The sequence below is a fragment of the Rhinolophus sinicus genome, chromosome 13 (assembly GCF_057876585.1).
Source record: "Rhinolophus sinicus isolate RSI-liver-muscle chromosome 13, RSI-T2T, whole genome shotgun sequence".
NCBI classification, from domain to species: Eukaryota; Metazoa; Chordata; class Mammalia; order Chiroptera; family Rhinolophidae; genus Rhinolophus; species Rhinolophus sinicus.
Window position 1 is genome coordinate 12,538,576 of NC_142513.1, and position 16,944 is coordinate 12,555,519.

A 16,944-nucleotide genomic window follows, 5' to 3' on the forward strand; every position below is an offset into this window, starting at 1 on the left:
AGGGGACCGGGATTAACACCCAAAACAGATCAAATGGAATGGAAGAAAGGTAGTTACCCAAAGAAAAGGTCATGGGATAGCACCAAAAAGGGGAGGGATGTTAATAGGCAGAAATAGTAGCTGTCCATTACATTCCAACTCGTGGCTGCCCCAGCACACCATGTGCTCACACCTCCCCATACACACATTTTATGAATGTTTCTAACAGAAGGAAACGATCCTGTATATAACCAAAAATACAGTTTCGCTCTCCAGGCCCAATTAATGTGATTTAATCAACGCAGTGGTCAGTTTGATGTCTTGTGGAATAGGGAGAATCGGGGAATCAAATTCTTTCTGATGCAGAGCTGGAAGAGAATGGAGGGATCCCTGAGGTGAAGAGTAAAGGAAAACTTACCCCTTCCAGCTAATAGAAAATGCATCCAGTGGTTTCTGTTTCTTGGAATAGAGAATAAAACCAGCAGAGGCATATTAGCACCAGGCACTGTAATAAGGACCACATGTCTAACAGCAGCTAAAATGGGAATTGCCACTTGATTAAAATAACCCGCAGTCGTTTTCCAAGCCCCATCTAATTTTGCACCCACCAAATGGGAAATTAACGGGGTTGAGATGGGAGTCATCGCCCTACAGGGTCTTCGGTGGAGGCACTGATCTGTGCAGCCTCTCCAAATACGTGGCACTGTTGTTGAGTTTTCTATTCCCAAACAGTTGCTCAATTGGATTCTATTGGCCTTTTATATTATAATGGCCTCTGTGGGTCAGGGAGCCAAGTGGGGATCTTTTCCAAGTATCACTCAGAAATGAGATAAAGGACAGCTTTGGGATCCCATTAGACCTCCAGTGACAGGGGCAAAGGTCAAATAAACACTATTTTTCACATGACCGGTGGACGTCCAGTGGACCTACTCTCAGACCCAGTAAATTGGTATTAGCTCAAAGCTTCATCCAAGATTCTCTGAAAGTTTTGGGTCTTTCCCTTTCTTCAGTCCCCAGTGACCCTGGTAAGCTGCCACAGGTCTTTCGAAGGCAAGGAAAATGTTCCCATCACGCTCTGCAGCAGTGGAGCAGAGCCCTTCCTCAAGGGCAGGTAGTGTTGTCTCCTTCAGAGGTCTTTCGTCCGTAACCGAACTCGAGCCAGGGTGGTAGTGGTGCTCTAACATGGTGGTTCAAGTCGGGACTTTTTTTTTTTTTTTTGCCAGGGCTAGAAAATGTTTCTGGTTTTTGTGTTACTTTGTTTTGTTTCTTATGTTTTGTTGGTTGTACACATCAAGTAAGACTTGAGTGGTCGCCTTTTTGGGGCCCTCCGGCATGCGATCCTGCCTCATTCAGAGACCGCCGAACATGACAATGACCATTCCCACTTAATTTCTGAGGGTTCATTGTGGATACCTGGCCTCCCACACCTCTGCATTCTTCCTCCCTTTTGATGGCAGGGAGCTCCTCCACCTAGCACTCCCGCCCAGGCTTTCCTCAAAGCTAGGGTCAAGTGCTCTGGGCTCTACGAGGGCCGTAAGTTAGAGGTATCTCTGGGAAGGAGGCACAACACATACCCAGTCCAGCATCAGAAATCTTTGAATCCCTTCCTCTACAGGATGCCAGGGGATTTGGGGCCTTTAAATAAAATTTCGCGTGGGCCAGTGTTTGGTCCAAGTCTGCAATGGCCAACCCATCAGTTGTTAGAACCCAGCCAGCTCCTGGCTCAGGCACAGAGGATGCAAAACCCACTAGAGGATCAGCTTGGTCCAACATCCCATTTCCCCTTCCTTCATCAAGCGCCACAAAAAATCCTTTCCCACGAGTATGCCCCAAATTTCTGATGACATCAGTTAACAAGTTTCAGCACTTCTGGATGGCTCCAAGATTCCTTCCTACCCAGAGTCTGTTTTTCACCCTCTAGGTCAAAATAGATCCCCATCTTCCAGCTAAGCAGCCTTGAGGGGTGGGGCAAGCAGGCTTGTGGGGACTTTCTCCAGTAAGGAGGGAAGGGGGCTGCTGCCACCCAGAGTTTTAGATTGCCTCGGATTTTTCCCATGTCCTCTCGTTTAGCCATTCTACTTGTCATACTCCCACTCGTCTGTCAATGCCTAACTTCATCAGTGTAGCAGGGCTGTGGACTCAGCAATCTGCCTAATCCCTTGCCAACTTTGGTTTTGAAGATCTCAGCCCTACTGCACGTCCGAAGAGAATCTTTCACCATGGTCAGAGAAATGCTCTCCGTTTCATTCCGGCCCCCGCCCCCACCCCAGTTATGTTTGGCCTCGCTTTGTTAACTTTCCCTTTACATTATTCGGTGCAGTTAGAAATAAGACATTCTATCCCTCGGCCTGGGCAATCCTCACCGCCTTAAGATTGGACTGTGATAGAAACAACCCGCTCTCTACGAGTCACCCCCTTGTGGTCATTAACACAGGAAGTAGCCCTTGCCCACTGCGTCCCATGGTCTGCTGGTGTCTCAGGCCAGAGCACGAGCAGCAGCCTCGCTGTGTCTTGCCTCGTGACAGCTCAGTCATTTTTAATACCCACATTTCCTGGAGGACATGTTGCTGTGACTCCCCTCTAGTTCCAATTGCTGCATCAGTCAGGTGTCTTTCGTTGCAAACAACAGAATCCAACTCTGGAAAACTGAAGCAAAAATGACTGCATTGGATAGATATCGGCTAGGATCAAAGCAAAATTAAACCGCCAGGCTCTGAGAAAGATAGCAGTGAGGGTGACACAGGGATGGAGGTAGGTAGAGCCCGTGCATCCCCTCTCTAGGGCACCGCAATTCAAGTGACCCTGTGACAACTGCCTCCATTTTATGTATCACTCTGCTCAAGCTAGGAATTCCTTGAAGACTGAGTCTAAATGGACTGGTTTGGGTCACATGCCCATCACATGCTGGGGGAAAGATGGAGGAATATCACGGATGGTCTCACAGGACACAGACAGCAGAGGAGTAGTTCCCTGAAGAAAAAGTACAGCAGGTCCTCAAATAACAGCATCTCGTTCAACGTCTTTTCATTACCATGTTAGTGAGATGCCATAGGAACTTTCCTCTTGTTGATACCAGTTTGCCTGTGGTAACACTGGTTTCGGTACACGTTATTTCCCTTAAAATTGCAGAACCTAGCGACGATGTTAAGTGAGGTCTTACTGTACTTTGTGTTGAGATGTAAATGAGGTTTGCTTTAGCATCAGGTGCTTTTATAAAAAACAAGTTTCCCACCAACATAAGTGTCCAGTGTGATGTATGAATCTGGTGCTGGATGCAGGACAATTTTTTGTTGGGCGGACTGTCTCAGAATGCATTGCAGGACATCTAGCATCCCTGCTTCTGCCCCTTAAATGCTGATAGGGCCCTGCAGTTCTTGTTACAATGAGAACACTCTGACACATTTCCAGAACACTTGCAAGTGGGCAGTACTGCACACTATGAGAATCACATACCTATGCCAGGGCTGTAGTACTATGTACTTCAAAGTCTGAGACAAAATGAAACCACCTAAAAGGCTCTGCATGGTGGCTGACATATAAGTGCTCAGTAAACGTCAATTTATTAGGTTGGTGCAAAAGTAATTTTCAACCGCAATTACTTTTGCACCAACCTAATACTTCGTCTCTCCTGCCCTCCTCCTGGCCATAGGGTCTCAGTCTGATCAATAGGGAGCATCTGTCGTCAACCCTGGCAACAGGAAGGAAGGTCCGCTGAGTATTTCAGGGAGCGAGGTGAGTAAATCAGGCAACAAGAAACACATCACTTCCACTCGCAGAAAAGTGGGCAGAATAGCATGAATCATACCAATAGACTGTAGAACTATTCTATGAAATACTGTAGATCAGTTTGACTCAAGAGCCCTAACTTACTTTTCGGTGTAACTCTGTTCCCTCCCTGCTGTGAAGGCAACTTGAAAGACGAAGAGCACGCAGGGCCGGGCTAGGGAGTTATTCTGGGTAAGGACGGGCCATGTGATGGGCAGGTTCCTGGTGCTCCCTCAGAAGGCGGGGCCGTGCCTGGCCTGGCTTCAGGCAACGACAGACAGGGAAGGAGGCTTCAAGGTCATTCTGCAGGCAGACGCACACTGGGATAGGCCGGTCGCTTTGCCCAGGATGCCTTCTCTCCCTCCCTTCCCATGCTTTCTGCACCTGGCCATTTCTCCCTCAGGTAAGTTTCAGGATGTTTTACCTGCTTCCTTAGACACTCCAGCAGAACTGACGATCACACCTTCCTCCTCTATCCACAGGCTGTGTACCTCCTTCTACCACAGTATTTCCAGGGTTGTGTTCTCGTGTGTTCCAATGACTCCCTAACTGGTTGGTCGGCAAGAACTGTGTCTGTTTTTTTTCCCATTATATCCCTGACAACTAGCTTAGAACCAGGCACACAGTATGGGTCCAACCAAATTTACTCTCTATCCTACCTACCTACCTCTCGCTGGCTTTGGATTCTAGAATAAACACAAGTCAATGTCATGAAGGCTCACAACACCATTATCCAGGCTATAGATGGAGGGTCTCATTTTTAAAAAGAGGATAGTCTGTGGTCCGAAGTATAGTTTATTTAAAACAAAGGTAATATGGTGTAGGAAGAACGAAGGAGGGAGAACAATTCCAACATAAAAGCACATAGGAAACATCTCAAATGAAGAAAGAAAAAAAAAGCAATGGAGGAAGCTATGTCTCATACATATACAAACTGCTGACTGTGACTGATTATTTACATCCAAACCTTATAAAATAGCATTTCAAATCAGCACTGAAGCCAGTGTTATTAGTTTTTGTTACAAAAAGTTAAACCTACAAACTTCACATTTTAAAGTTGTACATCTGCAACAGCATGTATGCTTTTTTTTTTTTTCAAAGTTGGTCTGAGTGTAAGCTGGTGAAGAGGATTTTATTTTCCCCAAACACAAATAAGGGCATGGGTTCCAAAGACAACGAATATAATCCTGATGAAAACACAAACAGTGCTTAAGAAAGGATGGGGTGGGAGGGTGTAGATTGGGCAGGAACAACTTTCTAGTAAATAAGAGCTGTAATATTTAGAGGCAACATGGTATGCTAGAAAGGGCACTAGAATAAGAATCCGGAGAACTGGATTTGAATCCTGGCTCTGCCATATTCTAGCTACGAATGGACTTTATCTCGCTGAGCCTCAGTTTCCTTATCTGTAAAATGAGGACAATAATACTTGTATCTCCCAGAGCTGATATGTTTTAATAGATACAGGACTCTTCAGAATCTGCTTCTTCTTGAGTGAATTTAGTACCTTGTATCTTAAAAAAAAAAAACCTGTCCATTTCATTTAAATTCATTTAAACAACTTTATTAGCATAAAGTTGTTCATAATATTATTAGCCTTTTTATATCTGTAGGATCTATAATGATGTCACCTTTCTCATTTCTGATACTGGTAAAAGCTTTTGAGTTTTAAATGGTGTAATAAATTTCTGGCATCTGGCAGGTGCTCAATAAACATTTCCTGGATCAGAATCTATAGTCTCAAGGAGTTAAGGCTATAGTGCTTAAGTTGCTTCAGAGAATTGGTTCTGTCCATCCATCCATCCATCCATCCATCCAAACATTCACATCTCTCTAACTATCTCTCCATCCATCCATCCATCCATCCATCCATCCATCCATCCATCCAAACATCCATCCATCCATCCATCCATCCCTCCCTCCCTCCAAACATTCATCCAACAATCCAATTGCTTGGGAGAAGGGGCAATGGAAAAAGAAAAATAGAAATTTGCTTCAAAATTACTGATGAGGAAGCAATTAAGATATTCTTAGAGAATTCGAGTTTTTTAAAGACACAATTCGGGGGTGGGGGTGGTCATCGTTTCTTAGGAGAGAATAAGTGAGGGGCTAAGAGTTACCTGGAAGCTTGAGTCCCAAATGCTCAAGCAATGACTAACGCTCAGGGCTCAATGAAAGCAAACTGACCTATCTTGAATTTAGAATTCAAAGGAAAAAAAAATGACTAGGATTTGCTCCTCTGCTTTCCTATCACTAGAAAACAAATACACCTTGTCAGGAAATTTATCTGATCCAAAAGAAATTGATTTCTGGCAAAGGACTCTGTCTAGCTAGACTGTGTACTCTGTTGGACCAGCCTGTTGGGTGCACACATGCTTGAAACAAAATAAATTCCAGATCAAGAGTCATGACCCAAGAAAATTTATGGGGAAAAACTGAACCTTCTTTTACTTAGATCTAGCTTATGAAGGGAGAAAAGGGCAGTCCCTTCCTGTCTGGCCAAGTGCAAAGTCCTTTTTAAAAGAACTCAAGCAGGACTGTTAATTAGCACAGCAGATGGGGTGGGTGGGGAATGGCTGCTCCATGCATTGGTTTCTAAAACTCACGTACTTGGCTGTCAGACTTGACTACTAATTCAGATTTTTCCCAACTTAAAAATGCCCATTAGGAGTTAGTCTGTACAAGAAAAGGTGGTTGCTTCCTTTTAAAGAGACTTGTGACTTTCCTTTTCCCTGTAAATACTGGTCCCATGTGATGCTCTGAATCCTGATTCTACCTCTGACTAGCTGTACTGCCTTGGGAAAGAACTTTTTTTCCTTCTCTGAACCTTTTTCTTTATCTATGAAATGGGGCTGACACATACAGCCTACCTAGCTCAGTGCCTGGCATATCATAAGTGGCCAACGAATGGTAGCTGCCATTTATTATTCTAGTGGGATCCTCAAATTGTCCTCTATTCTCTATATCTGCCATATACCGTGTTTCCCCAAAAATAAGACCTAGCCAGACCATCAGCTCTAATGCGTCTTTTGGAGCAAACAATATAAGACCTGGTCTTATGTTAGGTAAGACCAGGTCTTATATTATAGTAAAATAAGACTGGGTCTTATATTAATTTTTGCTCCAAAAGACGTATTAGAGCTGATGGTCCGGCTAGGTCTTATTTTTGGGAAACATGGTAGCTGCTTAACTGGCTTGCGGACCAACAACTGCCTCTTGCATTTTTAAAAACTTGCTTTAATAGCAAAGAATAGAATGTGGCCACAGAAGAGGAACGTTCCCTGCCTTTCCACTGATTCCCAGGTTGGGAAGCAAAAGCAATTATGGAGTCAAATTACAGTATCTTTAGGTGCAACCTAGTCACAGCCCCGTATCTGAGAGGAAGAGCTCATTTGAAAATGAAAACACATTTGACTTTCCCCACTGTCTCCTCTGTGTGGAGGGACTAAATGACAAGTGGCTGAGCTGAGGCTGAGGAAGGGCTCAGTGCGGCCTGTCATAAGCCCTCTGATTTGCTTTTGGCCCTCAAGCTGCCTGCATGAGGCTTGTCTGCGATCCGGCAGATGGTGCAGAGCCAGGCAATGGCTGAAACAGGATGATCTGGCTCCCCCGCAAATCTCTTCATAGCCAGTCACCCACTGCGGAGACAAAGCAAGGACCCGTTTCCATCAGCGGGTTTTCCTGGAACAACCTAACCAAAACAGACACAAGTTGCTTCCGCGGAGAAGGGGCTGTGCGGCTCAGCGAAGCAGGAGTGGGGAGTCGTGAGGTCTGGTCCCAGCCCCTACTTTAACCTGCTTTGTGATTTAGGCCATGTCACTTGCCCTCTCCAAGCCTCAGTCAGACCAGATGATGTCTAGGGTCCCTTCCAGCTCTGGCATTCCACGTGTCTGGGTTGAGCCTCCTGGTGAACAAATCTTAGTCTGATAGTCATTGATCCTTTCCAGACCCCTTAGCAGTAAAATAAAAAAGAAAACAGTCACATACTTGAATGTGGGTCATAAAATCAAGGCCCCCTACCCCGGTCTGTAAGGAGTGGGGAACAACATGCCCTGGGAACGACGAGAACTTGGGAAACCCTGTCCCTTTTGTGGGCTGGACACAGCCCCGCGTGTGCGGAGAGCTCCTGGTAGGCCTGTCCCTCAGTGGATCACGTCTCTTCTTAAGGCACTGGGCCAGTATCTGTGCTGTGACTTTAGGCAGCTGGGAGAGGGGAGGTGGATGAGAGACGCTGACACCGCAAAGGCCAATTTGCAAAGAAGGCGCCAGGCTTCTCCTGGGACCCGCAAAGTAAACGCAACTCTCAAGGCTTTGCCCTGGACATCACCAACAGCTCCAGAGGCCGGGATGGCCCACACAAGGCTGAAACCGTGGTGGAAACTGGCCCAAACCTAGTATTTAAATGCAGCCCTGCAAACGGGAGAGCTTGGCTCCTGGGAGCGAGTGACCCAGCGGCCCCCGGTGTCCTCTGCCCTCGTGTTGCACAGTACCGTAATCTTACAGAAAAGAGGCCAATGGTTTAAAACTGTACCTGTACAGAGATGCCACCACACTGCGTGGAGGACCTACTTATAATTTATATATATATATATGCATATTTATATTTTTTAAAAAAGTCCTCCAGAAAGAACAATCGAAAGCTATTGGGAGAAGGAAAACAAAAGACAATGTAAAACTTTCCCAGCTATCACTCAACTAGGAGTCTCTGTTCCTGGGGTTTAAAACCGAGTTTAAAAGCGCCAAGAAAAGTCCTGTGAAATAAGAAACCTGACCAGTTTCGACACACACACACCAGGGTGGCACGCTGACCGTCGAGGCAGCCCAGCCCACTGGCGCACGTTCCTGAGTTCGCGAAGGTGCTGTGGAGGAGTGACGGCTTAGAAGTGTTGGCTAACAAGCTTATGTCGCTGAGGGCCAGGGTGGAAGCGGGGCCCTCACAGCTGGCCTGGCTCAGAAGTTCTGTTGCCGCCGCTTCTTAGCCTCAATGGCGTCCAGGATTGGCTGCCGCTTCGACTGGTACTTCTGCCGGATCTCTTCAATCTCCTGCTCCATCATGGGGTCCAGGGCCAGGAGCCTCTTCTGAAGGTCCTCCACTGTCCAGCTCTTAAGCTAGAAGAGAAGTGGAAAGTATGGTCATGACACAGCCCAGGTCAGAGGCAGAGCAGCAGAGATGTCAGCCTTTGCAGGCACCCGGAGGCAAGGGAGAGAGGAGGACATGTGGGCAGTGGTTGGATGGTGACAGGTCATTCAAATAAATGGCACATCACCAAGCTTTTCTGAAACAATTTATCCCTGGAAGAGTTCGGAAGTGCTACTCTCTCTGATTGACAGCGCCTTGACTGGGAACTTTCACCTCCCCTAGCTTTTAAATTAATTACATATGGACTCACTGTTAGGGCATTAAAATAACAGTAACTCAGTGTATGCAGAATAATGGCTGCCTCCTAGTTCTTGTGCTACCCAGGAGATGGGCATCTGGACAGTGACCACGCCTCCTTCTGGACACCACACCAGGGAGCACGGATGCTCTCCCCCAACCCTTGCCTTCCCACCCCCCCAATGTCTTGGCGCTGTCGTACTCGTACTAATCATCACTAACATTGGGGGCTAACCATCAGCCAGGCCCCACGCTAAGCACTCTATGTGGATTGGCTACATAAGTGTCTTGGGAATAGAGACATAACCCTGGGGTGGGGGTGGGAGACATGGAGCTGGAGAAACCCTAAACCTTCTGAGCTAAGATTTCCATCATCCAGAGAAGAAAACAGGACTTCATATATAATAACACTGACACTTACGTAGTCCTTTCTATGTGCCAGCCATCCTGACATGTTTACGTACATTGTTTCATTTAATCCTCACTTGAGTATGTTATTATCCCCGTATTACAGATGAACAAGTCAACAAAGAGAGAGGCTACGTAAGTTGCCCAGCGTCTCACGGCCATAGGTGGCAGAGTCAAGAGTCAAACCCAGAGACCACATTCTCCGCCAGCATCGCTTCTAGAAGGAGCACAACTCTTGAACTTTACGATTGACTCAGGCAAGTTCCCCTTCTCGCCAGGCCTTCCTCATCTACAGAAGTGGGGCAGCCGTGTGTCATCAGGTTTATTATTAGGCTTAAATGAGATCAGGGCTGGAAAGCTGCTAGCACCGTGCCTGCTACCTTGTGTGCATAAAGATGGCACTACCCGTGACAACCTCCCTATTCACTAAAGCTGTGTCCCCGGCTGCCGGCGAGTGGTTCAGTGCCATATGGATGGCGGTTTTCACTGCATCCAAGCAAGGCCAGTCCTGGCTGGCAGGGTGGGAATGAATGCAACACTATCCTCAGCAGGTGGTGATAAATCCTGTGAGCTCACAACCAGTTTAATAGGTACAGTGTTTCGAGAACTCAAAAGGCTCCCTCAAGTCTTAGGAGAGATTTATAGAATCATCACCTCCCTCAGCCCGTTCCTGAGGCCCCAACAGGGAAGTGGTACAGGAAGGTGGGTGAAGGGGCCTCTTTCTGTCCCTGCTTCCTTTAGAGCATGGGGTGTGAATGAGTGTGGAGTGCTACAGTGGCCTCCCCAGAAATGGCTGAGTGACCTGTCACCACAGGAATTTTCCTTGGCCCACTTCAGGGAGGTTGTCTGAGAAGTGAGAAAAGCCTAACAGTTCAAGACGAAAGGTTCTTTGTAACCTGAGAATGGAAAGACTTGAGAGTGTGGGGAAACGCGGGAACCTCAGGCTGATAAAAAAATGCCTTTTTCTTTCCAGCCTGTAGTTTTATACCATCTAGGAGGTTGGTATTCTTGGCCCAGAGACACCCCAAAAAGTGATGTTTGCCTCGTCGTTAGCTTTTCCAATTCCTCTCCCAAGAGAGAACACCCCAAACCTAATACTGAATGTTACTGGTAGCAAAGGACTTCATCTGTAGGACCCCAGATCCTAAGTCTCTACTGGCTGTGTAACCTTGGACAAATAACTTCACCTCTTTGAGTCTCAGTTTCCTCCTCTGGAAAACAGACAACACTAGTTCCTCCATGAGGATTAGGAGTTAACGTTCTTCGCCTGGATCTTCCCATAGTACATATTTGGCAGATAGTAAGCATTCCATAAATGGCAGTTATCTCTGTTGTTATTAGTAACTATTACTGTTGTTATTGTTGTTATTATTATTAAAAAGTCTCTATTCACCTCTCATTAACAAGCTGTTCCAGTAACCTCTGATCCCAGCCAGAATCAAACAAGTGAAAAAGAAAATACTCTATTGTGGGCTAACAGTGCCTCAGGGTTGGCACTTGCAACAATGCCCACTAACTTATCTGTAGTTTAACAAAATATTTTTCATCCGTCCATCCACCCATTTATGAAATATTCTTTGAGTATCTGCTATGGACCAGGCACTGTCCAAGGCACACAGGATACACACAGGAAAATTCCTGTGGTGACAGGTCCCTCAGCCATTTCTGGGGAGGCCCCTATGGCACTTCACACTCATTCACACCCCACGCTCTGAAGGAAGGCGGGAGTATTTTTTTCAGTGAAAACAAAAACAAGAATCAATGCCCTTGTGAAGCTTACATTTTAGTGATGCAAGACAAATAACAACACAGTAAATTAGCAAAGTACTCTTACATTGGGTGATACATACTGTGAAAAAAAGAAAGAAAGACAGTGAAGGAAGGGGAGTGGGGCATTGGGAGGGAGACTTGCTTTTTGATCCACACATTAGGATGGAGAGTCAGCTGCAAAATGAAGAAATGGGAGTGACTGGACTGGTCGGGCCTCCCAACGTGTTCTGCAGCTTAAGGCCGGCCCCTTCTCCTCCCTGGGCCTTTTCCCCCATTTGTAAGCGAGGGCTGCCTAGATGACCTCACAGGTCTTTTCAGTTTTCCAGACTCACTGTTTCTCCAAGTATGAACCGTGAGTCAACCTGCGTCGGAATCTCTTGAGCCCCACCCCAGAGCTACTTGATCAGACTCCCCACGAAGTGAGGCACAGGACGTGGCATCCGGGTGTCTCTTATCCATCCTCAAATGGGTAAGCATGAATCTGCATCTTCCTGATTGTTTTCCTGTTGCTTCTAGGTTTCCGATTTCTGTGCAGTCTTTCTGCCCTTGATTCTAATCTGGGGTCACAACCAACAAGCACCCAGCCACCTTCAGGCTAATTGACTTGCCCGAAGGCCTTTGAGGCTTAAGTTACACCTGACCGATGAGAACACAGCCAGCCCGTCACCGCTAATGACTGGGTCACACCATCCAGATATGGATTTTTCTGAAAACAAGCTCAGAGAATGGTTTTATGGCACCGAGGGTAGCATTTCACCTTCCTGGTCCTTGGTGGCATAAATAAATTTCAAATGGCTATCTTGTAGTAAAATAACTGTGGTTCTACAGTTTTGCTACAGCCTGTACCCTGCAGGAGCAAATTCTCAAACCAGCCACGTAGGAAGTGTTAGCTGTTTTCGATAGCGACAGGCAATACCACCATTTAGTATCTCACCTATCCCCGCAGGATAAACATCCTCTCTGTACAGTGACTCCCACATTTATCTCTAGACCAGAATTCCCCTGGGAACACGTCCAGATCAGATCCTACTGGATCTCGGTCCCTGATGATGTCATATAAATCTGCAACTTACCACATCTAAAACAAAGCTCTGGGTCCTACCCCCCCCTCATCCCCAAACCTCCTCCCCTTACTTCCCAGCCTTCCTCATCTCAGGAGAGGTACTGCCATCCTCCCAGGTGCTCAAAATCATCCCCGACTCTTCCCTTTCCCCCACCCACATCCAATCCTTGGATCTAATCTCTGAAATACTGGTACAACTCAAATCCAACAACTACTTTTTTCCATCTCCACCTCCAACCCACTTGCATCGCATCGCAACAAACATGATTAAAAATACAGCAATGAACCAGATCACATCACCTCATGTTTCCTACTGCACTTAGAATAAAATGCAACAAAAAGGCCCACTTCTCTGGCCCCATCGTCCCCCCCACCCGTTATCTACCACGCTCCCCTTTGCTTAGGACCTGCTAGCCACGCTTTATTGCAGCTCCTCACACAGGCCACTCTGTTCCCGGCCTCAGGGGCTATGCAGTTAATGACCCTTCTGCCCAGTTCTGCCTTGTCCTTTAGGCCTTAGCTCAGATGTCCACTCCTCGGAGAATTCGAGCAAGCCTTCGCTCACCATCTTATGTCGAAAGTCGCCTCCTCTCCATCATTCTCCATCTCGGCCCCTCTATTTCCTTCAAAACAGTCATGGCCCGTGTTGATGTTTTTGCTCGTCTCTCGTACTGGGATGAAAGTTCTACGAAGGCAGCGACTTTGTCTTGGGCACTGTGCTGAGTGTAATACGGGCTGAAGGAAGATCGCCCTTCATTTCCGGTCAAACAGTAAAGGAAGCCACAGAATCAAGGGAGCAGGTGACCCCACCGCCCCTAGCACCACCTCAGGTAACAGGCCCCACCTCCCCTGAGGTGCTGAGAAGACTGGATTGGAACAAAAGAGTGAGTTCTGCCCTCAAGGAGCTGACATTCCTTTCAGCATTCTTTCAAAATCAAAAGAAGTCTCTCTTCACTTGATTAAAATTTCCGTGTTTTATACAAAACAGATCCCCAATCCTCGCTTAGCTCTAAAGGACATGTCTAATGTAAATTTCTTTTTCCCCCCGAAAAAAAGAACTTCTACTACAAGAAACACACTACGGAAAGAAGAAGATCAAATGAATAGACGTGATCTTTCTGAAGGCCAAGCGCAGAGTCGCAGGCTTGTTGCTGCAGGTGGGCTGTGCTGGAGAGAACAGCCCAAGCCCTGGGATTTGGGGCTCTCTTCCTGGGAGAGGTCCCAGACGGAAGGAGAGACTAAAAGAAGCCTCTTACTCATGGTTATGTAGACTCCCCTGCCCGCCTGGGTGCTAATCAACACTTCACTCTTGGGGGAAAACGGAAAAGGGTGGGCTCTGAGTCTGACAGGTGGTACTGACATTTGGCGATTGTCCTCACTCACTGCTATCTGACGGACACCTCGGCTTCACTCAGCATTGCCTTTTACCCTGTCTGATGATGTGGTCGGAGGTCTGAACAAGTAAAGGCAACAACGTACGTGCAGGAGAGAGAGATCTTAAAAACTGAGGCGTCCGGAAATGTGCTGCTGTATCTAAAGCAGGCATTATTTCAGTCTGAAATTCAGCCTCACCCTGTTTTAGCAGGATCCAGGGCTGACTTACTACTGATTCTACAGAAACATGGAGAAATATGTTAATTACTTGAACACATGCCATGTGTTCGGCCCTGAGCCAAGCATTTTGTCGACACTGTTTCATTTAACCCATCTGTAAGGTAACTATCATTACTGTCCTTTCACAGATGAGGTTAATGAGGATTAGAGCGAGCAAGTCATTTCCCCAAAGTGACACAGCAAGGAATCGGGAGAGACTTATAATCCCCACAGGAAGGGTTTCTGGAAGTGGGTGTGAGTGACCAATGTGGGGCAACTGGGAGAATTACAAATTTAGCTGACATTAACTACATCTGATTGTCCCACACATTCCCAAATGCCACTGCTGGCAGTGACGGTGATTTGGGGCAAGTTCCGTGACTGCTCTGGGATTTGGTTTCATTTGTAAAACAGGGATGAATGATGCTACCTTTCCTCATGTGAAAATACCAAGTGCCTACTGTGTGCATGGCATTGAAACTGAGGTGCCGTGACTCAACTCAAGGTTGCCGAACACAATTCCAATCTAATTAACCAATTTTACTGGCAGCTCCACGAGGCCAGGAACACTGTTGGGTAACGTGAGAATCAAAGGCGGTATCTGTTGGAGAAGCAGCTGGGTTTAGGGGCAGGCGCACTGGCGTTGAGTGAGAGGGACCGGGGTTCCCTGGGAGCTCTGCCCTTGGTAGCGGATGCCCTTGGGAAAGTCGTCTAATGTGTGCCTCAGGGTCCCCAGTTTTCAGTAGACAATAACAGTATGTCTCCTACAGGGAAGCTGTGAGGCTTGGCGATATTGGCAAAATGTATTAACGTAGTGTCTGGTGCACACCAGAAAGAAAGTGGGTAAGTGGGAGCTACCACCTTAAATCCTTTCTTGGAAAATGGAGTAATAATTATAAACAGCAGCTGCTGTTGCTATAAGAACTGAGCTTGATGAGCTCGTTACAGTGCAGGACGCACACCACACAGAGGAGTCAGCAGTGGCCTCCGTGTGAGAAACCCCCATCAGATGACTCTGGCTTGTTTCCTCTGGGCCAGACCACAGCAAAATCTCAGATACCAGCGCTGGTCTGAATACAGCAGGCTGATGGGAACTGATTTTTTCTCACGTAACTTTAGGAACTGTGAAATTCTGAATTACACAGTACAGTTGCACAACTGCCTGGATGAAAACTGAGAAGATCTGGCTGATGTTTCATCACAAGTGACAGGTAACTCTCAGGAATTACACTGACAAGGAACACGTTAGAATGTGGAGCAGAGCTTCCTCCTGCCTGGGCCACAAGGCCCACAGTGAACAAACGGGTCTGGTTCTCATCCCAGGTACAGGGTTTAGACCTATTTCAAAGTTCTGCTTCTCTGCTGCTAGAAACCCTCACCTCAGAAGTCTATTGTGCAAACAGTGTCATGAGATGTTCCTAGAAAAACCATCAACGAGAGACCTGCCAAAGCTTTAAGGACAAGCTTCCACTCTATACAGACTGTACTGAGCACTCACCATTCTGTGTCCAGAGTCACAAACAGTGTTTCTTAAACCCACACCCTTCTGGACAGGTGAGTCAAGCTGAGGCCCTGTCACAGAGATGTTTTACGGTGGCCAACAAGAAGGAAAGAACACACCTGTGGAATTTGGCAAGATGACAAGGAAGCTTGACAGAAGCTAACAAGTCAAATGAAGCCACCAACATGCCATGCATACCTCCCACACCAGCCCTAGAAGGTGGGCAATGGAGAGAAGGTACAACGGTCAGTCAAAAGGCACCGAGGGCACTGACTTAGTTCCACCAAAGATACTCTTTCTTGTCTCAGTCTAGGAGTGGATTCTAGACTGGGGAGAGGTGACTCCAGTAAGGTAAGATTTGTAGGTGATGCAATAATCTCTCAGCAGATGAGTGAGCAGACAGTCAAGCATAAAAGCAAGGAAGCTGACAATTAAATCACAACTTGTGTGGATTAAGTAAATACCAAACCATTCAGTTTCAAAAGATACTGCTCCTCAAGTGAACCTTGTGAGAATTGTAATGAGAGATTTCCTCTGATTCAAAGTATGGTCATGCCAAATTATGCTTTCATCATCAGGCCCTTATAAGATCCCCCTCATGCTTCTCCAACAAGGAAGAAAAGTTACAAAACTCTTATCAATTGGGGATTCCTTCAATTCCATTTTGAGTTTATGATGACTTCAAATCAATACATGGAACTGTTATCAGAATTCCCACCAAAGAAAACATGACTGCCTATATATAAAATATATGCCAAGAAGACTGGAATGAAACGCAGACTGAAAGCCTGGGTGAAACAAAGAGATCTGGCTCAGGGAGGCCTGGTGATAGGCCGAGAGCTCGGACCTGGGCCCGATGACTGGTCTCAACCAACCTGAACACTGAATCCAGACAGCCTCCCACCTAGACAGGGCTCTGTATGTGTGTGTTGAAGTGTATGATTTGATAAATGGCACGAACAAAAAGACGAAAAGCAAAAGATTTTTTTCTTTAAACAATGAGGTTTACCTATAATATAAAGTATGTTACTTGCATACTGTTAGTAATAATAAATATGGACGTGATTTATTGAAAATTATCCTTCAATTCACATGATAAAATTCACTTTTGAAGTAGTACTTTTGCATGCTTAGAATTTACTCCAACTCTGTTCTGCCATGAACCTTCACAACTTACTCATCACGCACCTGCTCTTTTGTTGTTACTATTTTGTGTTTGTTCTGTGAGTTTTCTAATAGCCTTTGGCCAAAGGTAATAAAGCTTTGGCCAAACCAAGATTTTTTCCTACCACCACGACTCTGGCTTTTCCCAGCAAGAACCCATAGGAAATTTCACACCCCAAATACAAAAGAATAATGGGTCTCACGATGCACTGCACTGCTCCTACATAACATTAAATCTTTAATTATCAAGATGCAGGGAGTACCTGCTCTGTGTCAGACACGTGTGCTAGGCCTGGCCTGGGGGCAGGAGTCGGGATGATAGGG

General features: G+C 46.3%; 1 protein-coding gene across 3 annotated transcripts in view; it reads right to left on the reverse strand.

The window, feature by feature from the left end:
- Nucleotides 1–4,521: 4,521 nt before the first annotated feature.
- STK4 (serine/threonine kinase 4) overlaps nt 4,522–16,944 on the reverse strand; it is a 78,330-nt gene continuing 65,907 nt past the window's right edge. For 2 of the 3 annotated variants that reach the window (XM_019749730.3, XM_088789105.1), the window contains one exon: nt 4,522–8,853. In XM_019749730.3, coding sequence (XP_019605289.1) covers nt 8,695–8,853 — 159 coding nt within the window. In that variant the 3' untranslated portion in view covers nt 4,522–8,694. The remainder of the gene's footprint in view (nt 8,854–16,944) is intronic. The other variant, XR_012491118.2, reaches the window with a different exon arrangement.